Genomic DNA, 25569 nt, shown 5'->3' with positions numbered 1-25569 from the left:
CATTGTTTGGGATAGTATAAGTGAAACACATATTGTTAAATTGCAAAAGCTTCAAAACTGTGAAGCGCGAATAATCAATGATGCTTCCTATTTGCAGAGATCTAGTGATGTTCTTTGTAAATTAGGCTGGATGACTTTAGAAACAATGAGAAAACGTCAAAAAGCCATTTTGATGTTTAAAATACTGAATGGTCTCACTCCCCCGTACCTGTCTGAAATGTTTACCCATAGCGCCTCTTTTCATGATTATGGATGCGATCTTCCAGAATGAATCTTACGCTCCCTAAAAGTCGCACAGATTTTTACAGAAACAGCCCGTTTTGCATTTACCGGAGCAAGAATCTCGGAATGATTTGCCAAACAGTTTAAAGGAAGAAACTTCGCTAAAAAAGTTTATGGGTAAGCTGGACTATTACTATCAGCACCAGCAAAACTAGTTCTAGAACATTAAGCTTTCTAATAGTAAATATATAACTTGTATTGCGTACGGATTTATGTAAAACAAATTTTAATATCGCTGTATATTTTAATTTGATAAAATATTGTATTTAAATAAAGAGTTCCATCCATCCATCCATCAATTTATCAATCTATCTATCTATCTATCTATCTATCTATCTATCTATCTATCTATCAATCTATCAATCTATCAATCAATCTATCTATCTATCTATCTATCTACAAAAATACACTAGAATATTCAACTTGTAGACTTGTCTGGTTTATTTATGCGTGTGCAGTAGATTGTCGAGCCGTATTGAACTTTTTCCTTAATTCCCTATTATTTCAAAGGAATAATCTAGGCCTTTGCAGATTATGCTAGCATAATTTTTGGCATAATTTAAGCAAACCGGCATAATTTCTGCCAAGTAGCAAGGCTAGCATAATTCGCATAACTGATAATTATCGGATCATGTTTGCTGCTACAAGTTGATCATTGTTCGTCTCTACTCCCAAGCACTTGGTGACGTTATTCGATGTTTTAAGTTTTAGTTCAAGTCGTAGCATTTGTAGTTCACTGTGAATCACTGAGCGGCGTCTAAAACGGTCTGAGTCCGGGTCTGGGGTGAGCCCGGGTCTGGGGTGAGCCCGGGTCTGGGGTGAGCCCGGGTCTGGGGTGAGCCCGGGTCTGGGGTGCACCAGAATCGCAAGTCACATTGTAGGCCATGTATAGTCTAGTACTAGTGTGCATGTTAACATGAACCACATGTTTATTTGAATTTCATTGTGGATTTGTTGCATTTCTTCCTTGTAGACCAACGGCTTCTAATTAAAAAATGTATTTTTTGGACTTATTTGCAATTTTTTCAAAGAGCATGATTTTTAAAAAAAGAGGCATAATTGGAAAAAAGAGCACAATTTTAGCATAGTTTCGCCAATAAAAACCAATGCTACTAGAATAATATGCTTATTTTACCAGCATAATCTATAAAGGCCTAAATAAATCCCTTCGGCTACGGTTGCGGTACAGAAGGGCAGTATTTATCACTTAGCTTCTAGCTGAGGCGTTTAATCAGGTAAATACGGTAATTATTTGCTTGTTTATTGAAAGTACTCAAGTACCAGAGACAAATTAAGTTGTAACTAGTTGCGCGTTAGGAAAGTGCTTCTTTGCCCTCCAGTAATATATTCGCTCTCAGGGCTTACGACCAGCCTTCCTTTATTTTTTATAAAATACCTCAGTTACAGCTGTTCACGTGTTTCTATCTATCAGGCAAAGCTTCAAAGAGGGTGGGTCCGCGAATAAATTTCCAGCAACAATTGTAGCTGCTTCGCTTGACCTCTTCCGTGTTATATAGTACATTCCAATTTTCGCTGTGTAGCGTTATATTGAAAGTAAGCAGAGATTTGAACTTGACGGCTCGGCATAAGGAGAAAGAGAAGATCATGGGAACGAGTTTGAAAGCCTCTGACCCAAGTTTAGTCCGTATCATTCGTTGTTCGGTGTTGAGCCGGATGGCTAATGCGTGCACTTGAACTTCCTTGTTGAACCGTGACTGACCCGATGGCTGATTTTCAAGCCGATGGACCAGGTCTTTCTGAACAAGACTCATCCAACACCTCATTACTTGAAAAAGAAAAAAAAGATTACTGGATTCTCCTTTGAATACATGGGCCAAAGAACGAGCACACACACGGACTTAGTTTTCAGTTTCCTTGAAATAAGAAAAAAGCCCCTTGGATCACGCCATTCAACTTGACCAATAATGACAGACTGGCTGTGTGTGACGTCATATCGGAGATGTCATGGGATATGTCATGGTAGGTTAGTCACGTATTCTACTGTTGCATAATCACGGGCGGCTCACTTCACAACGACACTCTTCCTCTACCTGAGTAGTGTCGAAGAAAGTTTACGTAATGCTAAACATTTTAAATCTCCCTCGTGGCTCCTATGAGATATTTGGCTTTTTTGTCTGTTTTCGAACATTGTACTATGCTCTGAAAAATTATGCGCCTACACCATCTGGACTGAAATCATCACCTCCGAGAAAAACCTGGCTGTACCAAAATATATCTGTGTCATTTGTACACTCCTTCATTTCAGCTATTTTATCAGTCTACTGGTGAGTTCATAACCCATTCACTCGACCTCTTTTACCACTGTAAACCTCTGAATGTCACACTCTAACCTAGGCTTGTTCAATGGGAAAATTCATTGATCTTCTTTGTTCGTGATCTTCGCAGCTTTTTTGACGAACCAGCGATGTTGACAAATATGCTCACGGCATGGAGTTATACAGCCTTTTACCTAGTTACCTTCTGTACTGGTATGTCTTTATCTGTTAAGTATTGAAATCTGCACACCCAAGGGTCAAGTCAAATGTATCGAAATTACTGAACGCCTCGCAAATTCAAAAGTCGCATAAGTTACATAAGGTAAACATGTAGTAACGTAAGACTTTGATCTTAGATCGTACTCATTTGCTAACGACTGTGCTGGTTTCTTGAAGATCTTTGAACTTGGAAAGCCCCTGTTAAACCGTAAACGTCCCAATAGACAAAAACTCCAAAAATAAATTTACCCAGGGGAAAATGGTAAGTTGCACTATGCTAAGCAACTGGTGCTACCAGTGATCGATGCTATGCATTAGGGTTAGATAGCGACGTATTTGAAATTGAAAGTTTGTTTTACTTTCCATTTTGAATATTATAAAGAAACGTACACTGGTTATTGTATTCAGTTGCTTTCTCAAACCTCCGCCCCTAAAAGATATTCTTGTACCTCTTAATCTTTCCTATTGATTTCTTTGTCCACTTCTACAATGTTTGTAGGCACCCCCTTGCTTTACTTCAACAAGGGGGTGAACTGCATCATTTGCCATTTTTGCAATTATTTAACAGTCTCCCCCCCCTGTCACCTCCACCCAGTTCAGATATCAAGATTTCACAAGAAATTAAAATGGTAACAGAGAAATTAATTCTACAAAGTCTGACCATGATCAGTTTGTTTTTCTTGCTTTGCAACTTCATCTTTCAAAATAAGGAGGCCTTGCCACTCAGTCTGAAATCTAGTGTCAAATTTTCCATCTCAGTCCAAGTGCTAGCAGTGTAAACTTAACTCTCACCATCAATTTGAGTTCATATATATTTTTTTAACCCTTTCACTCCCTAGATCTCATCAGTATTTCTCCTTACTACCCACCAATTTTTATCTTACTTCAGATAATTTTATATTGGATCAACTAATAATCCTCTAATAGTTGTCTTCTAGTTATAAGATTGATGATATAAGGAGAAATTCTGTCTGGATCACTCAAGGGAGTTAAAGCGTTAAAATGTACAAAATACCTGTACATTGCATATGATAATCCTGAGGTTTTTCAGGAATCATGGATGGTGTCTCACATGAGATTGATCTCTATTACAGGATATTTTATTCATGATTTCTTTGATATGCTGATGTATGATGCCAGTAATTCTGTGAGTCTTCTCCTACACCACATAGTGGTAAGATACATTTGTGTTTATTATTGTTATTGTGTTAATGTGGGTTATGATGCTCTGTTAGATCCACAACCACAGTTAAAATCTGCATGTGGCCTGCTACAGTATCTGTTTGGTTCAGGATCTTGGGAAAAACGTGTGGGTTAGGTATTTAATAGGCAAGGTGTTCACAAGCATTACATTTTTTGGGGAGCTTTTTGGTAATGCATGTAACTTTTAATTTTCTGTAAATTATATAATTATATCTAAATTAAATATGACTTCTTTTGTTACAGGTATGCATGGCCTTTTCTATTGCAGTTTTCAGCAAAATGTACATCGCCTTTGCAGTTTGTTCTCTTTTAATGGAAGTCAACAGTGTCTTCCTACATTTTAGACAATTGTTGAACCTTCATGGAGTTAGCAAAACTTGTCTGTTGTACCGAGTAGTGCGTATTGTTGTGTTAATGACATTTGTGTGCTTCCGATTCCTTACCTCTGCATGGATGACGAATTTTGTCATACAGCATCGCAATGACTTACCATTTACACATTTCTTATTTTCTGCAACTGGTATGGCTATTATCTCAGGGCTCAATATTCAAATATTTATGGCATTTTGGCGAGCAGAATTTAAACCCAACCAAAATAAGCAGAGAGACCATTAAATCCTCAGCTTACCACAACATTTATTGTCCAACACAGTTCAGAATTTTAGGTTTAATAATTACAATTCAAACTGACTAAAATGAAACACAGTTTCCCAGACTTGCAGGGAATCATGTGTGTTTCATTTTAGTCAGTTTGAATTGTATTTCGCTCTACACTCATGTGTATTGAGTACTTTCTAGCAGCATTTACGAAAATTTCCCACAACAAGGTTTAATAATTATATTATGAATAAATTGGTGTTACAGTGTATGTATTGAACCGATGCTTTACAAGTTGATATTATCGAGATAGAAATGAAATATAAAAAATCTCAGATCAGTGTATAGAACTTAATGTGTTCATCATGATGCAGTGATGAAAATGTGTTGACATGGCACTGGGTCTTTCAACATATGCATTGCTTTCTCCTTTTTCAGAGGGGTCTTAACACGTCATCAACACTGATGAAGGTAAAATAACCCTTGTGTGACTGAGTGATCAAAAATGTTCTCTGTATGAGAGTTCTACATTTGCTTAAATTGTTTTGGAAGAACAATGAGTTAGCTTTTTGCAAGCTATGTTTATGTTCAGATAATCACAGCACTTGGAAGTTGTGAAACATGTTTGAAATCAAATTTTTATAAATTTTTTTTTTAATGTCACTGATGTCTAATTGTGAAGAGGGCATCAAATTTTTTGCTTGTGGATACAAAGTTATCCATTTATGGTGATAAAAGCAATTAATGTTGTATTAGAAACTCTACACTGATAAGCATCCACGGACAATGCTCTTAAAGTGACTTTTACAGGCTACATATATCCCCTAGCATTTTTTTCCAAACCTGAATGAAAAATAAAATAATTGTTTCATGAAAGGAGTGAACTAATCAGAGTAGCCTGCAGAACTGGCACAAATTTTTTTGATGTTTTTCAGTCAAAGGGAGGCATGTGCATGGGAGTGTGAAGTGAGAGTCCTGGGGGAAGGAGGGAGCACAAAGAAAATAATGCCTGTATGGTGATGCTATTGCCCAAGCTGTTCCTTTGTTCATATATGAGCACAGCTACCCAAGTGGTTATTTAATTTCATGTGAACACAGCTTAAACTTTAGTGTGGGTGGGTACAGCTGTTAATATATATTTTTTTGCATCCTTTCCCACACATGGGACTCACACTTGGAGCTAACCATGTACTTGCCTATGTTCAACTGAAAACACACAAAAGAAATTGCACTGGTTCTGCAGGCTGTAATTGGAGCGATTATACCTTGTTTTGGATCTCCAATGATTTTACACCTGCGGAACTGCTATTTAAAAATTTTGGAGTGGTAATTTAATACCATTTTAAATTTCTGTGCATTTTGTTTCAATCTATAAACTGCACCATGGCAACTGGACCCATGTAGGAGGCAATTACTACTAAATTCTATCCATCATGACTTTTGAATGATGCCATATTAACCACAAGTATGTGTGTGGTTGATTAATTCCCTTGAGTGAATCAAGCATTTCCTGGCAGGCGCTAGAGGAGTGATGGGACTGGAGCACTGATGCCTATATTCTTTGTATCTGCTACCTTGACCACACATTCAGTAATGGAATGTTTTGTATTTCACTCTTTTTGTTTCCTCCTTTTACCTGAGCTTGAGAAGGTTCATATTCCTAATTAATATCAGGGTGATAACTCAAGAGAATCATTTGAATAAAGAATGTATCAGTCATACTAAAATTTTGATATTCATAAAAGCTTGATTATAAAATATGTGCAACAAAGTTGAATAAGTAGAGAACAACATTGCAGTGTAGTGCATGGTTTGTAGAACTAACACACTAATGTATTGTGAATTCATCAATCCTTTTCGTGCCTCGTGGCACATATGGCCTTCACAGAGCTTTTTCACTCCTCTCGATTGATTTCAAAATAATGGTGAGGCACTTCTGTCATTCCAAACTACAAGGTTTCATGTACCTATGTAGTGAATAGCAATTCAAACCCCACTTTTTCTCAAACTTTTGATTTTGTAAGAGTAAGTAATGAAATCAAAGAAGGAGTTAATCAACAAACAAGTGGTTACCAAAAAGGACTTAAAATTCTCCACCTCTCTGGAGTGAAAATGCTGTAGAACAAACTTAGGAACACTGAAAAGAATCACTTGCGAGTAACATGGTTGAAAATCCAAATATGTCATTGATATATTTATAGTTTTAAATGCCTTTTGTTTCCCGCGTTATCTGTTGTGTTTGAGTAGGATCCTACATCGACCGAACAAGTTGCACCATGATGCAAAATTATCGGACAATTATCATGCAGTAATCCTTGTCTTTGTCAATATTTTTCCTCTGAACAATTCCATCAAAAAAAAAAAACAAAAAAACAAACAAACAAAGCCATCGGAAAGAGGCCAGCTCAAGGGTTTCAAAAGGGTTTCAACTTTTCATCTTCATCACTTAACTTGGAAAAAAAGATGCTGATCTGAAAAAGTACAAGGAAGTCTACAACATTTCCTGTCAACGTATGATGTGAAAATTATTGGGAGGATTATAAAATAAATAAACCCCCATCTAGCTTGTTGGTATGTTGGCTGATAGTGAGCAATAATTAGAAAGAGTCAATCAATTCCTGTCACGGTATGGAGTCTACAGTGTGTTGGTGGCTAGACTTTGGCTAGACCAGAATTCTAAACATCTGTCACCAGGCAGTAGTTGCACTTCTGTCCTGCATTATAAAGTCTCTGACATGACCACTATAACCTTTCTTGGCTGGCAACAATTCAATAGTTTTAATTCTGATTTTCGTTGATGTACTAATGAAAATATCAAAACAATTATGTGTTTGGCTTTTGAAATTAGGTATATGTTTGGCCAGAGAAAGGTTATTTAAAAGGTTTATTGACAATGGGGTTTGACACCTTAAACACAATTTTGCAACACTAAAAGTGAGGGGCTAACCTGCATGAAACTCTACGATTCCCATAAAAAAATCTTAGACTGAGGCAAAGTTTGAGCAACTCATTCGGCTACTTATCACAAGTTCCAAGGCACCAATGGATCTGCAAAAATTATACCTGGAATAAGAACTCTAAATAACTATAAATTGTAATATATAAAATAGAGGTCTCCAAGAAAGCGCTCTAAAAGCTTGTCAAGGTCTATTATAAATTTACAGGTCAGATAGGTAGAATATAACTTTTTGTAAATAATCAAATTAATATCATTGTCCTTGTTCTTGATGTATCATAAGAATTGATCAGTAAATGTCAGAAAACACACAAAAAAGAATAAACAAGACAGCTGTTTTACTTATAAATGAAAACAAGCGAGTCTCTCTTTTTTCCGAGACGTTTGCCATTATTAACAGTGGTCAGATCTTCAATTAATTCAAGAGTTTCTTTTACAAGCTGTTTGTCTGCAGTCTCGCGAAAATTTTCTGTGTGCGTCAGGAAATCAAGAAGCAGATTTCCGTTGGTTGAATTCTCATCAAACACTTCGGTGACATCGATGGAATATTCTTGTGTGTGTATATCGTATTTCCAGCCGTTATCGTCAGCAGCGCGGGTGATTTTCTCGGCTGTGTCGTATATTCCTTTATCCTTTCGTTTTCCATGCCACTTAGTGTTCTGTTTTAGAGTGATCGAATACATGAGGTCATGCCCTGAGAGGATACAGACGAGGATTCCATGGTCGTGTAATTCTTCCTCAAAACAGTAAACTAAAGCGTCTTCGATATCTACGTGATAGATGCTATGGATGAAATGCACAAAATCAAACTTGATTGATTCGCCACAACCCTTCTGGCCTTCTTGGTACTCTTTAAATGTTTGCTTGCAAAAATCAAATTCTGCAGCATTTGGGTGTGGCAGGATTACAATGGCTGCTTTGTAGAGTCCGCACGATTATTCGTTGGGTTCGATGGCTCGGTTGAAGATCTTCATTTGACGGCCGTGCTCACTTTTCTTTAACTCTTCCGTCACTATTTTCAAGAATTCCAAATCTATTTCCCCTGATCCACCTCCAACACTTAATACATTTAGACACGATCGTTGTTTACACGTTACGAACAATGTCTCAACTAAAGGAGGAAGTTGCTCTCGTAACAGTTTAACATTTTTGCTTCTCTGTTGAGATTTCTCTAAAATTACCTGGCCACTCTTGAAATAGTGCTCTCCAAATTGTAAAGGAAGTGACGTCATTTCTTGTTCTCGTAGATTTCAACCTAAATCAGTCATAATCAGTCATACCGGTACCAAGGTTATACACTCGCAGTTTCTCGCTTAAAAGACGACTGTGATTATGCAATCAATTTTGAACGTGATTAGAACCTGACTGTAGGCCCTTCTCGATTATGCTAGTTAAACTGGCATTTCATGCTCCTAACAATACTCTTTTTTGCCCATTAAATGCTTAAATTATGCTCATTTTTCAAACTCATGCTCCTTTCAGGGCCCTAACGAGGTATTTAGGTTACAAATGATCCCAATTTTCATCCATTGTTTGTGATGTCTGTGATCCATGACCCAAAATTTCGGATAATTTTGATCCTTGATCCCGAAAAAACCGGAATGGTCCCGTTTGAAAAAAATTGATTCCATTCCCGACGTAGTGATCCCTGTTTGCAGGCTATGTTGGAGAAGCTTAAGCGATGTGTTGGCCATGATCTTCGACTGAAAATAGTATTCCCAAAAGCATTTAAATGAAGACGCACAAGAACTTAAGATCGATATGGACTTCTCATAACATGAAATAACATGAAATAATGAAAGGAGCGAACTCGTTACACTCCGCGCTACCATAACGCAACCGTGACAGCCCTTGAGGAGAATTCCTCATTACATGTCATATTGAGCAACTTTTAATACAGTTGTCTGTCAGTTTTGGGTAAGACCTATGCCTGATGCATAACTGTGTTATAATCCATCAAGGAAAGTTTATTTATTGTTATGTTCCGTACTCCGGCTCGATAAATGAGGTGAACACAGTTTTAAAACATATGTATCAATCGCTCAGCCAAATGAAGCATATGAAATAACTTTGTAATGCACTTACTGCATGTTTGAAAGTTGATCGGTTAGGTCACAGAAACCCTTTGTTTGTCCCTCTGCAGAGAGCTTGGAGAATTGAAGTTTCTTGAAGTCGTTAGGAGTGTTAAAACACCAAAAACAGGCAAATTATGCTTTGGCAACAAAAACGTAGATAAAATTGGCGGAAAATGCTGAAATGTGCCGTAAATTGGCCAAAATTTTAACCGTTAGCCGTAAAAGCCATGACCCCATTGAGAACCTCGGATTCACGGGGGTACTATTAAAAAAAAAAAAAAAAAAAAAAAAAAAAAAAAAAAAAAGAGAGAGAGAGAGAGAGAGAGAAAGAACGCCACTTAATGCGATAATCATGAACCTCTTTTAATAAGTAGAGTCTCGCACGAAAATACTACTTACTTCGATTCTGGGAGAGAAACATGGATTAAAAAAAATTGCTTGAAAGACTATTCTTAGACATGGTTTGATGCTACTCTGGTTTAAAGATTTAATGAATGTAACCGAAATTACAATTTATCGACTCAACGCTTCGACACTCCTGTCCGGTGCCTTCATCAGGGGTGATCTGATCGTTGCAACAAGAGGCCCTTAAGAGCAGAGCCGGCATCAAACCAAGTCAAATTGTCCACCGGATTGCTGTGTGAACTTAAACATATCAGACTATTCGGCTTAGTTTTGTTCGAGTGGTCCCGTTTTGAGTGCCAGTTCAATACAGGTGGAGGGCGATAAAAACAGGCCGTAGGGAGTTAGTATTAGGGACCTTAAGAAACCACGACGGCGACGGCAACGAGGACGTAGAAAACAAGAGATCTAATTGGCAGAACAGTAGCTCAGCACGTGCGTTTTGAATCTTTGTACATTTCATAGCCGTCCTATGCAAAACAACAACGTGAAATCGCCAAAATTTGCGTCGTCTGCGAACCGAAACCGCGACGGCAAATTATTTTAATTTCCATTTGGAACTCAACGGTTACTTTTCTCGTCATGCGGAAGTTGAGCTGTGGCGCTATATGAGACAGTAAGCTCCTGCAGCCATTTTTGAAATTCTAACCAAGAGTAGAAATTAATTTTTCAATCGAAGTCTTCCTTGGCGTCGCCGTCGTGGTTTCTTAAGGTCCCTATTAGTAAAGGGTGACAGCGACTGCTATATTGATGTGACCGCTTAGTAGAGGTGAAAATTAGAGTGATTTAGGTTACTTTGACAACTGACCACTTAATACAGAGCGACCGCGCATTTCTACATTCGGGCGATCTTCTGGAGCGGTTACTCAGTATGCACATGTTTTGATGTGGATGGTCAGAAGTGGTTTGGGAATTTCTCTCGAATGAGCGATTGACTTCGCATTTCTGGTGAGGGTAAGATTTGATTGCATGTTAAAGTTGTATCTTGTTCCATCTATACTTGGAGGAACCTCGGAAACGAGTAGCATTTGCAAGGAAGAGGTGGCTCCTGCAGCGCAATTAAAATTATCACACTAACCTTCGTGACCTGCTGCTTGCCTTTTGCTGGTTTGGTTCCGACATGAGTGGTAGTTAAACGAATTTTTGAACAATAAACCTTCCTGTTACTGTCATAAGTAAATGAGTTTTTCTGTTTCCCATCTCAATCCATTGCTTGAATTTAATAGCAAGTATTTCTTTTCCAACAAGAAAGTGATTGCCTGGTCCGCGCCCTGGAAGTTGAACCTCATGGTATGATACAAATTAGTGTGATTTTAGGTGGCAGATGTTATTGCCCTCTTTACTCAAATGTGAACTTGTTATGAAATGTGTTTAAGGTATATCTCCATGCATACATACATACATACATACTTTATTGAGACTCCCTTGAACAGGGCTTTTCGGTCACAATGTTAACTAACTTATTTACTGTAATTTAATTAAAATCAAATGTATTTAAAATCATTCAATCATTCCATGCATGCTGCATTTCATAATGCAGATTGGAGAACTAATGAACGATTAACCACATGTAAAGTCAGATGCAAAAGTACTTAAGCTTGAAATGCAGAATGGAATGATACTTGACAGACTTCTTTAATTTAGAAGTTCTTATCAGATTTTCAAGACCTCCTTACTGTTTCAGTACAGAAAATTTCATACATGTGCTGTGTCATAATTTGTTTTGGGGTTAGGCAAGGGGAGGGAAAGTCAAAAGGTGGATAAGAACATTAGGCCCATTAACTACCATAAGTGACCAAGACATGAGATTGAAGAAAATATCAATTAGGTGATTGTTAGTTGATCTAATTCCATGACAGTTCAGAGAATTACTAATTTGAATGACACTTGGGATTGAAGGGGTCAAAAGTGATCAAAGATTCCTTCATTTGTGTGTACACTGTGAGCATGGAGCATAGAATTTTTTCTGTGCATAACATCTTGAAATTAAATCTTGTGTCATTAGCTGATAGCTGTAATAATAATAATCTTTTTGATATAACTAAAAAATTTTCAGTGGTATACCACTCTTCATTCTAGGTTCAAATTGTACAGTATTTTTCTCTCACTGAACTTCACAGATATTTATTGTCTCAAAGAAGATGAGTGGTCAGTATGAACCCTGCTGATGTAGATGACAGACCGCTTCCAACCGATTGGATACGTCGCCAGTCCAAATCAAGAAAGGACAAGTATTATTATTTTAACACTGTCACACGTGAATCAAGCTGGAAGCTTCCACTTGATATTCCAGCCATCCATGATGACTCATCTGCTCATGTAAGTGTGGTAGAGCTCAACGTACATTTGTAGAGCACAAGTCACCTGAACTTTGATAGCATGATTCATATCAAATTTTCAGATTTTATGAAAGAGTTCTCTAGAAATCATGTTGTTTTTATTTTACAGTATTCAAGTTTGCATATGAACATAAATTTACTTCTTTTCCATGTTTTGAGATTCCAGTGAGTTGTTTGAATGTTCAAAAACTGTCCTCAAATGCACCAAACATTATTTTGACAATGATTGCCAACATTTTGTAGTCAACTCAGCAGCCTGGCTGCCCTGACATTCCAGAATTTTACCCAAATAATGGTAACAACAAAGTGTGGTTTTTACACCACTTTTTTTTAGTCCTTACTAAAAAACAAAAAAATGAATTTGATTCAAGAATGGCCTAATTTGCACGGCCCTAATTGGAGAAAAGAGGTGTGATACTTTGTTACTTAACAACACAATAAAGCAAGCTGTTTGCTGACTTAGATTCAAAATAGGAGTGACAAAGTCATGACTGGTCTAAGATTTGATTGATTTAGAAGGAAGTGCAATTCTTTTGTGGCCAACTACTGAGTGAAGTAAAGCAAAACCCCTGCAATCCTTAATCACTTTACTTGCTGAAATGAAAGTTCGCTGTCTTTTCTTTTTTCCTACAGAGCAAAGGAAGTGTATCAAAGAAAGAGTGTGGGAGTGATGGATCTAGCACAAGAAAGAACAAGAAAAAATCCAAGAAGCACAAAATGCCCAATCCAGAGCATTCAGTTTCTGGAAAACTGTCTTCACCAACAGGACACTCAAGCCAAGAGAAAAAGTTACCAAAGATGACAGAAACCATGCTGAATTCCAGTAGACAGGAACAAATATACAGTAATTCTAAAGCTTATCGCATAAGTGCATGGGTGGATTCTGTAGACACAACTTATACACCCAGTGAACAGGGAAGCTGTGTGAGTGAGCCATGTGTGCAGGGTAGCTATGCTGAAAGTGACCAAGTTAGTGTTGACGACTTTCCTTTAAAAATGCTTTGCAGAAGACCAATAAACGAGCAAAATGTTCCAGTAAATGCTACAGGTAAACTCCTGAAAAAGAAAATTATAAACATGAACAAAATCAACCATAATGCAAGAATTGACTCCAAGTATATGTCGCATCCATACAAAAAAGGATATATGCCTAGTGGAGTAAATGTACCACTGCATAATGGAATTTCAAGGAATTTTAAGCAAGAAAAACAAACACCAACAAGTTCTAGTACCATTCATACACCATTCAGTCCATTATCTCGTCATCCCACTGTCCCTGGAACAAATTCTCACAAAACAGACTCGTGTCAGAAGTTAGTAACCAGCTCTGTAGCTTATCAAACACCAACTGAGGAAGAAATGCCACTGGACAGTCAAATATCCTTCAACAGCTATGGAAATGCTGCTTACGAAACAGAGACCAGTAAGCCACAGCAGTTTGATAGTAATGATGTTGCAATGGAGATTGATAACTATGAAGAACTGAAAGATCAGATTAGAGCAGAGGTATTTATTGTGTTGTACAACATGTTCTGTGGGCATTGGAGATTCGAGAATTCCCTTTCTGCTTTGTGGAATTCGTTGGCTTAAGCCCTTAAGAGTGATAGGCATCTGATTTCTCCTAGCTTTATCACCCTGTAATCAAACATTAAGGTCAGGAATAAAGGAAAATATTTTGTGCTCAAGAACTTCTTGATTGTTAGACAAATTCACCTTGTCGACACCTTAGGAAATGTTTTGAGTACAGTATGGAGAACCTGCATACTGACATATTTTGTCATAAGTCACCGAGAAATCAGTATCCTACAAAATAATATTGGTTTTACACTTATCTTCCTGTTGGTAAAAATGTGCATTTTTTGGTTATTGTTTATCTGAGTAGTACTGAAAATGCAGTCTGGGGTAATATGCTTCTTGTAGAGGGCATGAAATATCCATTTTCATACTTTGAAGGGTTAAAGGAAGTTATAGAGGACTGGAACGGGCAATCATCTCCAAAGACTCTTGATAATAAGGGTGTGATTTTTTTTGTGGATTCACTGATGCCAACACAATTTTATTTATGTACCTAAATTGCCACTTTCATGTTGTGGAGTACTCATCATTGTTTACCATTAGGTCTGCTAAATCTCGCTCTACTAAATGTTGGTATACAATTCACTCTCAGTGTTGAACATTTTAAGAGGCAACAATTTTTAACTGCCCACATGCACACACAGAATCAAAACACAAAAAAATGAAAAAAATCTTTTGCCATTTCTTTTTTGTCTCTTAAAGCTACAAGGGATCAGATCAGAATTTGTTCTAGATCCTTTAAAGGTGAGTTGCAATGTGCACATTCACTTGTAAATTTCTTTCAGTATTTGTAATATTTATGAGTGATACTGGAAGGAAGTTTTTTTTTTAATTAATAGAGGAGTTGGTTGCTGATAGTAGCCTGTACTGCTTAATGTTTTTGAATGTTAGGAGTGATATACTAATTTCTTCCATTTGAAATTTTATATGACAGATTTAAATATGCGCAAATTGACCATTTAAATGTGTATATCTTATCTTAACATTATGATGTTTGTTTGCTTCATTTGCTTTAGGTGGAAGCTGAATCATCCAGGCCCTCAGCAGTTTCATACAAGGTGATTTTGCATTCCTGCCCTTGCTTTTGTTTCATTTGTTTTATTTTTTCCCAGGGCCTAAATGAAAAAGAAACTCAAAATGGTTTTCTCACACAGATAAGAATTTGCTGGTTTTTACATATAATTTATGGACATGTAGTTATTGGAAAAACACCAGCTTGTTGCGTAAAAACTGGACAAAATTTAATCAGTGATCATTTATTTCAGGACACCTTGTATGTTATTTTGGATACAAATGTCCTACTCTCACATCTGAAACTCATTTCTGAATTAAAAGACTTTCCCATTGAAGGTAAGTATGCATTTGATTTTATTGTTGACATTTCCCAGTTACTTTAATTTGCACCAGTGTTAGTATCCAACAAATTCATTCTTTGTGCTTTGTCATCCTCTTCACCCACACCTTTACTGCAAATTTTGTAATAGGTCTCCTATCTAAGATATATCCTTTCTTGTTAAAAAGCCCCCTAGCCCCACTTCCTCCTATGAAAACTTGCACATTGTTTTTCTCTTTGGTTAGGTAGTGATTTTCATTTCAAAATATACTTCTTTCTGTTATAAATATTGTAAAATACTTTTAACTCATACCAGTATTCATTTAAGCTGGATGACTGTTTGAGAAAAAATTGCCTGTACTTATCTCTGTGCAAGGAAGCCACTAATACAAACTTTTTCCAATGTTCAGTGTGTTTTTAATTCAGCATTGTGGGTTGAGATGTTTCATGTACATGTACATTTCTTTTCCTTTGGCTACATGTATCTGTTGTTACTTTCTTTGGACACTGACATGTAGGTGTGGCCAGACCAGTTCTTGTGGTGCCATGGATAGTGATTCAGGAACTAGATTCACTTAAGGTACACTTGCTATCTCTCTTCAACCTTTTTTCATGTTTTGAATTTGGTTTGTTTCTTTGCATTCTGACTCTTTGGGAAATGAAAAAGCATTGTACATGCACATGCATGTGATCAACAAAAATTTTCAAGCAGTGGTACAATTAAGACAGTAAATTTTCCAAATGGCTTTTTTGGTTTGAGATATGTTTAAATGAGTTTCAATTCAAATATGCCTAGCCTTGGTCCATAGCATATTTTAAGTGTAGTATTTTCTTATTTTGTTTTCAGAGTGATTCATGGAGAATAAAGCGAGGAAAGCTAGTTACTGACACAAATCAGGTTTGAAACTATTCAAAGTAACTTTAATTTGACTGAGTTCTTTGCTCAATTCAACACACATAGTGACCGATAGATTAAAGATTGTACTGGACAAAAACCTTTCTGAAAGTATCACACCTACTGAGCTCCATAATCAGGAACTCTAAATGTTTGCTTTTTAGTGAATGAAAGTAATGTTAGAAATTTCCATGTTGCTTTAGGGACCACAAACCTATCTAGTGAAAATATTGCACAATGTTAGAGATTTGCCTGAGCCTGTATGGGCCTTAAATTTACCTGCACTGTAAACATGTATCACTTGTTATTAGTTAATATAATTATAATTTCTCTTTTTGTAGAATGGCAGGCTAGGTGTTGATATCCTTGCAAGGCAGGCTGTCAGATTTCTTCACCTTTGTTTTGAGTCTAATCATGCTCGAGTTAGAGGACAGACAGTGTCTGAGGTTTGTCCCGTGGTTAGCAAGTGCTGCATGGAAATAATTTGACTAGTATTGGGAAAAATTTGTGTCCACTTAAATGGCATTGATTTTTGTGGCTTTGCTTTCTGGGTCATTTAATAGGCTTGTTAATAACTGACTTTAATTTTTATAAAACAGTCGAGAAAAAATACGCTATAGTCAGGGTGGAGGTCTGTTTGAATTCTTAGTATGGTGTAATTCCTTCCCTTGAACTCTATGTCTTCACAGAACTTTACAACTTAAGTTCAAATAAGTAATTTTTGTTACTTTCCCAACAATTCTGTTTCTTTGAATAAATCTCATCCATTTTTGTTGTCCAGGCTCGGGAAATGATGGAGAGCTGTACTATTGAAAATCCTAATAATGATGACAAGATACTGCAGTGCTGTTTATTATTTCAACGGAAGGGTATATATTAATAAAAGAGAGATCACTATAAGAAACATGCACAAAAAGCATCAGTCTGCAAATATAACTTGAATTATTCAGGCTAAACAAGTTACAAAACAATGACCATCTTGCAATTGTAGGGTGGTGCTCTAACTAATTTAACTTATTGAACCAGCTGATTCACTTGTGTTCGTATTTAATATCTTTTATGAAAGGGCAATATTTACTTTTGACATTTCATTTTGTGTCCACATGTCACTTTGCCACATTTATAAAAACAACTAAGTAGAGGTAATAAGGAGTAGAATATGAAACAGTCACCAGTGGATCACTTTGGATATCTGTTCTGTTCTGTTCTGTTCTGTTTACTTAGATTTGAATCATCCTTCCATTTTGATAAATGTTATATCAAAAGAATAGACAGTGCACATTCTAACAGACCTAGGGGCAAATTATCTGGTGAGAGGAAGAAAAAGCAGTATTTTCAGCTGAAGATGAAAGTTTAGGTAACAGGCCAGAGAGACTTTAGCCATTTACTTTTCCCAGACCAGTTGCAGATACCATTTGATCGCCTGTCTCTGATTGGACGTCAATTATATGGCGTTGTATTTTTGTGCCCTATCACTGTGACATTCGTCTGTGTTTTGTTTTACAGTTGCAAAAAAGATGGAAAAAGAGATGGAAAAAATACTTTCATTTCCAGTCAAACTATAATACCATTTGATTCTTCCCTCTCCTGTTTATTTCCCCCTGTGTCTTTTAGGATGAGTGCAGTATGGTTACACTCGCATCTGAACCCTGACCAACCACTTTCCGCTTTTCACCTTTTTCCTCTCACCCCTCGCCTTTGATATTTCACTTCTCTCAAGGCTGTGCATATAGTGTAATGAAAGATTTATCAAACAAATGAGTACTCATATACACTGTCTTTTGATAAAGTCTATTTGTGTTCTTCAACCTACACACATGTTCCTGTACTAACTGAATAGTGATTCTTGTACTTTCAGCGGAAAATGGATTTGCCGTTTTGTTCTCTAATGATCAAAACTTATGCAGTAAGGCTATTATTAATGGAATAAAAGCTTTCAATCATCAGGTACCTGTATATTGAAAAATATATTCTTTGTTTTAAAATGCGTACAGTTTGAAATCAATAAGTCTAGCTAACTTAGTTCGATCACAAATTTTGTTATTGAGGTAAGTTAACTAGACTTGCTCAAAATCACTGCTCAAGGATTATTTACCTATTTATTTATTTTTGCGTTAGAGTCTTGTCACAGGATTGAAAGAATTATTCCAGAGCAGTGCCTTAGTGTTAAAGAAAGATTATTTTCAAGGTGAGTTTTAGATGTAACATACGTGTCATTTATGTGCAAGTTGCAAGCTGTATGATATGCAAGCACGTTGAAGCAAGTTTGGTAATTCCCTCACAGCAGTACGTTTTCTCTCTTCAGAGACAGTCGAGTCAACCTACTACTGTATGATTATAATTTCAAGAGTCAGTTTTCGCTGTTTCTATTTCCTGTTTTGTAGACTATTATAAGGAGCTTCAAAAGCAAGAGGTTTTGGCAGAAAAGAGAGCCAAGGTATGTTATGCAAGACGGTATGCTGCGATACGAGATTCCAAGCTTAGTCTTTTTGCAAAGATTGACGACGCAAAATCATAAAAGATCGCCAGACATGGAATTTTAGTCGCCCAAAAAACAAAGTGTTCCAAATTGAAATGGAGTGTACAGAGTCGGACGATAGCGACTGCAAGGGGGATGGAGGTGCCGTCCCAAAGCGGTCGATTGGGAACGTAATTAGACGAAAGAGTCCCAAAACGAACGGTAGTGCACTAAACGTCTAACATCCAGTCCATCAGGGGAGATTAGTAATAGTCCCTCTGACCTAACGCCACGGAAAATTGGATAACCTGTGTCCAGGTGATGCAAGCGCATGTGAACCAACTCCACCCACTCACCCTATTACAGTTGTTTCTTCTTGTTTTACTTCCATGTAGGCTGATGATCTTGTATGTGAACTTCAGTGTGTCATGAGGGAAGGATTAGCTGTTGTGGTGGAGACTGAAATGAGAGCAGCGTATGAAGATCTCTGGTATGCCGCTTACTTAGAGTTATTAGTTTAACTTCGAGGGTGTGATGCTAAAGTAGCAAGTAACACAGCGTGATATTGTATAGAGGTACAGTGTAAGTTTTGATTGTAGCTCTAAGTGTTCATGCAGACATTCCAATATAGGAGTCTTGATTATTGTGGACCGGATTAAAGCATAATATTCTCAACTTTCTTTTTCGTGGTTTTTTCAAAGTTTTTGTTTAATATGTCTGTACATGTGGTTTCTCGAGAAGATATAGCTGAAGTTATAAGGCTAAAAGCTCAGAGCATCCTGTCAAATACTGAGATGAGTTGTTTGGGTTCCAGGGACAAGATTGTGTTCATAAAACCACCGTGGACCTTAGCTGATCTCCTTCAGTTGTTAGACAAGTAAGGAAAGTAATAAAATGAACAACAGTAAAGGAGATGTAGTCTCTTCCAATCAGGAACACGACCTTTCGACTCGTTGCGCGTCACCTTGCAAAGCATCGTACGCAGCTCTGATTGGCTGGTTTACAACAGCAGTGATTGGCGCATTTTGTTGCGAGGTCCGATGTGGGACGATTCTCCTGCTGTTGTGTTTCTTGATTGTGGGCATCCATGCTTCTATAAGTTCGGTTTCACCGTCCCTGTTATTGCTATTAAGGATAATGTCTATGATAATCGCTTTGTACACACTGTATCTGTCACCATCAGGATCAGGATCTTTGTGATTCACAGTAAGATAATGGAATTTTTCTTGTGTTGTTGCTTAGTAGTCTTGTCAAAAGTTATGCATAAACACATCTGTAGCGTGCATGTTTTTCAGTTATTACTTATATTTATTTCAACTTCCCTAGACACTGGATTGCTGTCTTCGGTCAAGTGTTTAAAAGGAATATCAGAACAACAGTGGAAAACCTACGAAAGCATTTCAGTGGAAGTGGAGGTAAAGGTGATAAATGTTCAGCGGTATGACGGGAGAGCTTTGAGTGCTACAACTTAACTGTATAACTAAACGCTTATAAAAAATGACTTTAATTTAGTAAATTCACGGTCAATTTGTTTTGGTTTTAGTATCAGGTGATCACATTATGTTTAACAGTGAAGAGAAGCTTAGATTGTGCGACGGTTTCAGAGTCATGCACCTAAAAGTTTGGTTGTTATAATGTGGTTCATTTGTTGTTGTTGTTAGGTTCTCCTGGCTGTTTGGCTAATGCCTCTGTTTTATTGGACCAGGCGCACGATCTCTTTGAGTGTATAGCTCAACGTTCATGGTAAGTCATCAGTAAAATTTTCCACTTAGTCAGTTTTGTCAACGTTGTGGTGGAACAAAAGACTGGAAACAGTAGTGTGGTTATGTTTTTGTCCCGGACGATACGCCCCAAAGTGACGAAAAGAGCGCTGAAGACTCTCTACTCTCGTTTCAAACAATAATTCACTAATTGAACCTCTCATGAAAACCTTCGTGTTCGCTATTTGTGGAGATTATAGTCAATATTTTTACGTTGCGATAGAATTAAAAGGACTCGTGGGTGAGACAACGCACGGAATAGCCTAGAGACAAGTTCATGTCTACTTCCGCTTCTTGAACTAAGTTCCTGCAAAGATGCGTTGACTTTACTTTTAGAGGAGCTCAACTCAGTTCGCTCCAATGGTAAACAATTCTCCTCTGTCCTTCGCCCCTGACTCGTATCAGTTTTAATTAACATCTTTTGTAGCTTATTTTTTCCTCTCAGGTTAAGTCTTGTTTTTTATTGGTATGACTTATTCTAGTTACAATGGAGCGATAACCAAGTGTGTGACAGCCATTCTCGTCCTGCAAAGAAAATGTAAAGAATTTCGTTCAGTTCAAGTACAGTCTACTGGCGCTCAGTCCTCTGTTGTCATGGGTACTCCTCAGGTCCCAGCGCTCCATGGGCCTGGCACTAGTAATTCCCCACGATCCTCTTCTAACGAAACGGTGCAAGAGGTTTGTTAATTAGCTATGGTGCAGAAAAATCGTAGGGTTCATTGCTTGTACGAGCCTGCAGTTGGGTCAAGCTGCGTCTGCTTTTGGGGTGCATGTGCATTGGGAACTGTAAGTAGAGAACAAAGCGGCATCTTGAAAACCTCTTCTCGTTAGAAATATTGCCATAACTAGTCGTGCTATATTATCTACGGGTTGAGGTTTTGTTATTTCTCTTCGTAGCTTAGAAGTTTGATTTTCTACATTACAGCTGATTATGGATACGTACCAAGCAAACTTCAACTGGACACTTGGCTTTTCGTTCTAATGTGTTCCCAGGCTTTTTCCATCTACAAAGAATGATAGATACAGTAATAATGACATGTTACCTTTGCTAAGTGTTTGATCATGATTTTGCTTGTAAACTTCAAAGGTATCAATCGTTATGAGTTGTGTAGTTTATTGTCGCTTCGTATGAAAGTCTTGATTTTCTTTCAGAACTTCTCGTCGAGATTTGAAGAGGGTTCAGAAGAAAGTAGCATTGTGCACGAGATTAACACAGCACAGGCAGACAGCAATCCTCATGCCCTGGTCTTGTCAACTTTTGAGACAATATGGAACGCAGTTAATCAGTTCAGGTCGATACAAAGATCTTTTTGTATGTTAAAACTGATTTTCGCTCCAAGAACATCACTAAAATGGTTAAAGTTATGTGCCAACCTACCTCCATCTGACACCAAACTCACTCTGTTTTCAATTCCAGTGCACAGATATTTAACGGTGTTGGATTTCCTCATCCCATACCACAGAACGTTTTGAAGGATCTGGCTCAACCATCAAGAGAACAGGCTGTTCAGTTCCTTAGCCGGCTCTGTTCATGTTTGGCATTTGTTGTCACAGCCATTCAAAGGTACAAGTCTATATTCACATGGCTGCGGGTAGTTACCATTTGTCCTTGCTTGATTTCACCAAGTGGTAAAATCCACTATCAGAATTCGAGTTTTGCCCTAAAGGTGGTTTCTTTATCTTGAAGAGGCCAAGGGTGTTGCTGTCTCCCCCCTCCCTCATCTCCACCTTTTTGTTCTACGACGTGTAGTTCCCAGTAGCTTAAAGACGCTCTCTGGACGATAATCCTTTTTAGGGAAAGGGGACTGGTAAGGATTTATTTATTTAATCACTTTCACCAGAGCGTGGTGAGGGTCGCACAACAGAGCGAGGCTCCAAATTAAGTGCGCCCAATATCCCACCCATCCCACCCCAGGGGAGGACATCCATCACACAGTACTCTCGTGTGTTGGAAATTAACGTCTCCTACCCCTAACCGTGCAGGAGACGGGACCTCCATTTATTCGTCCCTATCCGAGAAGACTAGAATATCTAACCATTTCTTGATCCTATAGAAAGGTAGCAAATTATTCTCAGTTATTTTAAGACCCTGAGTGTTGGTCCGGCCGGGGCTCGAACCCTCGATCTCCTGCACAACAGTCCAGCGCTCTATCCATTAAGCTAACTACTTCTCATTTCTCAATTATTTCTTTTTTTGATAATTTTTGACCTCGGTTTTTTTTTTATTATTGGAAGTGTTCTTCAAGAACCTAAAGGAAGCGAGAGAGGAAATTTTCAAATGTTTGAAAATTTGTTACAGGCAGTTACGCAATTCCTCCAGGAGGTGAGTAAACTCATTGGAAATTTAATTTCCGTCAGGAGGGGAATTTATAGTTGAGTTTCGAAAGTTATCCAGAATTGCATCGGTTTTGGCCCAAACTTCACTCTCTGATTGGTAGAAAACATGGTCTGCCCTTTCGACCAAAACACCAATTGACTGGCCACTTGTGTTGTGTTTTCCCTCACCTTACTCTGTGAATTTTATTGTTTCACTTTTAGTTCTCACTGCAATTTTGTTACTGTTGAAATGTTTACACTGGGAATGCTCTGGATTAACCGACGTTCTTTGATGATGAAGCTGTTTTTATGTTCTCCAAAGAAACTGTCGTAGTTTTGTTGTTTTTGTTTTATTTCGGTAACGCTTGCCACTGATATGTTTCAGATACTTTAATCAATTTACAGCAAATAAATATATGTATATACAAACATATAATTCAATAGCTGTTGGAAGACCTAGCAACAGGAATGAACTTCCCTAATGATAAAGGCCACCAACAAGTCAACTTTACCTCTTGCAGATATTATCCATGAATACTAACGTCACAGCGACGGACTTGTTTAAATTTGCCAGGGATCCAAACACAAGGTAATTTGTACAGTTATTTCATCTCGTCTTGAAATACACATAAATTGAACGTTGAAGAATTAATCTTGTGTAGTTTTCCGGTTACGTTGCATTTTAACACGTGCAGTTCTCGGTGCACATCCTTAAACTACATGAATATGAAAGAAAGATGTTTTTTGTTTTTTTCCGCGAGCTTGAGACATTCGGATTTTGCTGTCCGATGCCACTGAGCTACAGCGAACTATGTAGAGAGCAAGGCCATATACTCGGTTTGTACATGTAGGGATCAGCAAAGTCGACATCTTTTGCGTAATTAGAATAAGAAAGGTGGTGACTTTTGAGCTTGTTAACATGCCGGCTCTAATATCATTAATCATACTTTAACTCTAACAACCAGCTTTAATGTTTTTAGGATGGGCCTCATTCAGGGGTGCTCGCAATTAGACCGTGCTTTGGCCACCCTCCAGCAGTGTTCCACTTGGGTGGTGTCCTCTGAACTGTAGAGACTGGTAACCAGTACCATCGTTGGGAACACAACATCTACCAGTTAGAATAGTCAAACCCTTTGCTGTAGAACGGGAACGATAGAAAAATCTTATTTCAATGTGGAGACCTTCTCTTGTGCTCTGAAAATACCAGGGTATAGTTTGATGAAGTTTGAATTTACGGAAAAGATATTATGACTATGTGCTTTTGCAACACCCGGTCACAATTTTTATAAATCATGAGTTTAAGTAGACTACATGACTCGTTGCTATAATTTTCTAAACCACGCTACATTTTTCCTATTTATTTTCTTTTTATTATTTATTTTTTCGAAGTTCTTTTTCGGTCCTTGTTTGGTATCATTTTTAAGATGGGCAAACTTTATTTTGGCATAGGGATAAATAATGACACTCTTCTTTAGTGTTCTCTTCCATGTCACAACATAACAACAATAGCAACAACGACAACCACGAAACAGCAATGACAACAACAACAACAACAACAACAAAACAGTAATGACAACAACAACAACAACAAAACAGCAATGACAACAACAACAAAACAGCAATGACAACAACAACAACAAAACAGCAATGACAACAACAACAACAAAACAGCAATGACAACAACAACAACAACAGCAAAACAGCAATGACAACAACAACAACAACAGCAATGACAACAACAACAACAACAACAGCAATGACAACAACAACAACAACAACAAAGCAGCAATGACAACAACAACAAAACAGCAATGACAACAACAACAACAACAAAACAGCAATGACAACAACAACAACAAAACAGCAATGACAACAACAACAACAAAACAGCAATCACAACAACAACAACAAAACAGCAATGACAACAACAACAACAAAACAGCAATGACAACAGCAACAACCACAAGAGTAACGACATTGACACTTAGAAAACATAACTAAAACAACAAAAAATCGAAAAAAAATTCTTAAACTGTTTCGTTTCCATGGTGTACGAGCATGTTGTCAATTTGAACATAAGGGTTTCACTGCATCATGTCAGATAATTATTACAACTATGGCATAAATTTATTTTTGTAGGTAAGGATATTCGATTGTATATTAAGTCATTTATGGAGTTTTGTTGGTGGAGGACAAAAAAGAGAGTTTATATTTGAACTTAAATAAATTGATTCTGAGTTTTGGATCATTAAAACTGCTTTTTCGTGGTCAATTTAGATAGTATAAGTTTCCAAGGTCATTTAAGAGATTGGAAACTAGCTAATCAGAAAGACCTATTCCTGTCATATTCGGGTAACGTTTTCCGAAATAGGTGTCGAGAGCTGAGATTGGCTGTAATTGTCTCACCTCAATTTTCAAGGCTCACGGAATGTGTAACATCTCTTAAGCTAACACATGTTCTTCCATATTTTAAAATGCAAGACAAAACACTTGGATTCCTTATTTTGTGCTTCGTGACCCGTGAGGCAAATTTAATTCGCGAATCAATAACAAGTTGTAACTGCCATGGATCTACGCGTAAATTTCGTGTAAACTGAAAATTATTTTTCTCTGATTTTGTTGATAGGGTGGCTACCGGAAACACTAAGCACTTTAAACAGTTTATGCACTTAGTTTACATTGTGGCTGATAAGCTCCTAAGGGGGAGCTTCAATTTATGTATTTATTATATTATTATTGTTATTATTATTATTATTATTATTATTATTATTATTATTGTTGTTATGATTATTATGATTATTATTATGTTACTTCGCAGAATCATTGCGGTAACTCAAGTCACACCCACCAAATCATAACTTTTTTTGCTCGTTAGCGGTCGGT

At 37.3% G+C, this 25569-nt stretch overlaps 2 protein-coding genes and 1 pseudogene across 7 annotated transcripts; 2 read left to right on the top strand and 1 right to left on the bottom strand.

Moving 5' to 3' along the window:
* The first annotated feature begins 2264 nt into the window (after window positions 1–2264).
* On the top strand, window positions 2265–9921 carry LOC111326666 (TLC domain-containing protein 2). Of its 2 annotated transcripts, XR_002694463.2 has the most exons (5): window positions 2265–2567; window positions 2689–2771; window positions 3872–3951; window positions 4224–4645; window positions 4727–9921. XR_002694463.2 is itself a non-coding variant. In XM_022930715.2 (4 exons), the coding sequence occupies exons 1-4, from the start codon at window positions 2362–2364 to the stop codon at window positions 4593–4595; spliced, it is 741 nt and encodes a 246-aa protein (XP_022786450.2). In that variant the 5' UTR covers window positions 2265–2361; the 3' UTR covers window positions 4596–9921. The 2 variants fall into 2 exon arrangements, 1 of the variants encoding a protein (XP_022786450.2); XM_022930715.2 differs by having other exon boundaries at window positions 4224–9921.
* On the bottom strand, window positions 7340–8765 carry LOC111326664 (histamine N-methyltransferase-like; annotated as a pseudogene).
* Window positions 9922–10456: 535 nt separating the features above from the next.
* On the top strand, window positions 10457–24940 carry LOC111326644 (transcriptional protein SWT1). Of its 5 annotated transcripts, none has more exons than XM_088756978.1 (24): window positions 10457–10958; window positions 11263–11300; window positions 12131–12329; window positions 12983–13855; window positions 14627–14668; window positions 14941–14982; window positions 15190–15274; window positions 15776–15837; window positions 16105–16155; window positions 16494–16598; window positions 16934–17021; window positions 18011–18099; window positions 18271–18340; window positions 18537–18589; window positions 19006–19100; window positions 19425–19487; window positions 19937–20025; window positions 20272–20353; window positions 20853–21048; window positions 21523–21662; window positions 21788–21934; window positions 22606–22693; window positions 23208–23275; window positions 23667–24940. In XM_088756978.1, the coding sequence occupies exons 3-24, from the start codon at window positions 12165–12167 to the stop codon at window positions 23755–23757; spliced, it is 2784 nt and encodes a 927-aa protein (XP_088613104.1). In that variant the 5' UTR covers window positions 10457–10958; window positions 11263–11300; window positions 12131–12164; the 3' UTR covers window positions 23758–24940. The 5 variants fall into 5 exon arrangements, with proteins under 5 accessions (XP_088613104.1, XP_088613102.1, XP_088613103.1 ...); XM_088756976.1 differs by having other exon boundaries at window positions 11259–11300; XM_088756977.1 differs by having other exon boundaries at window positions 10457–10964; window positions 11259–11300.
* Window positions 24941–25569: the final 629 nt, after the last annotated feature.

The sequence above is a fragment of the Stylophora pistillata genome, chromosome 4 (assembly GCF_964205215.1).
Source record: "Stylophora pistillata chromosome 4, jaStyPist1.2, whole genome shotgun sequence".
Taxonomy (NCBI): Eukaryota; Metazoa; Cnidaria; class Anthozoa; order Scleractinia; family Pocilloporidae; genus Stylophora; species Stylophora pistillata.
This window is presented reverse-complemented; position numbering and strand designations above follow the sequence as displayed.

What these genes read in the sequence shown, in the direction of transcription:
- LOC111326666 (XM_022930715.2), top strand. Translation starts at nt 2,362, where the DNA reads ATGCTAAACATTTTAAATCTCCCTCGTGGCTCCTATGAGATATTTGGC. An exon ending in CCTAGTTACCTTCTGTACTG is followed by an intron (nt 2,772 to 3,871) that starts GTATGTCTTTAT and finishes TCTCTATTACAG; the next exon opens with GATATTTTATTCATGATTTC. An exon ending in TTCTCCTACACCACATAGTG is followed by an intron (nt 3,952 to 4,223) that starts GTAAGATACATT and finishes CTTTTGTTACAG; the next exon opens with GTATGCATGGCCTTTTCTAT.
- LOC111326644 (XM_088756979.1), top strand. Translation starts at nt 12,165, where the DNA reads ATGAACCCTGCTGATGTAGATGACAGACCGCTTCCAACCGATTGGATA. An exon ending in AAGATCAGATTAGAGCAGAG is followed by an intron (nt 13,856 to 14,626) that starts GTATTTATTGTG and finishes TGTCTCTTAAAG; the next exon opens with CTACAAGGGATCAGATCAGA. An exon ending in TGGCAGAAAAGAGAGCCAAG is followed by an intron (nt 18,590 to 19,005) that starts GTATGTTATGCA and finishes ACTTCCATGTAG; the next exon opens with GCTGATGATCTTGTATGTGA.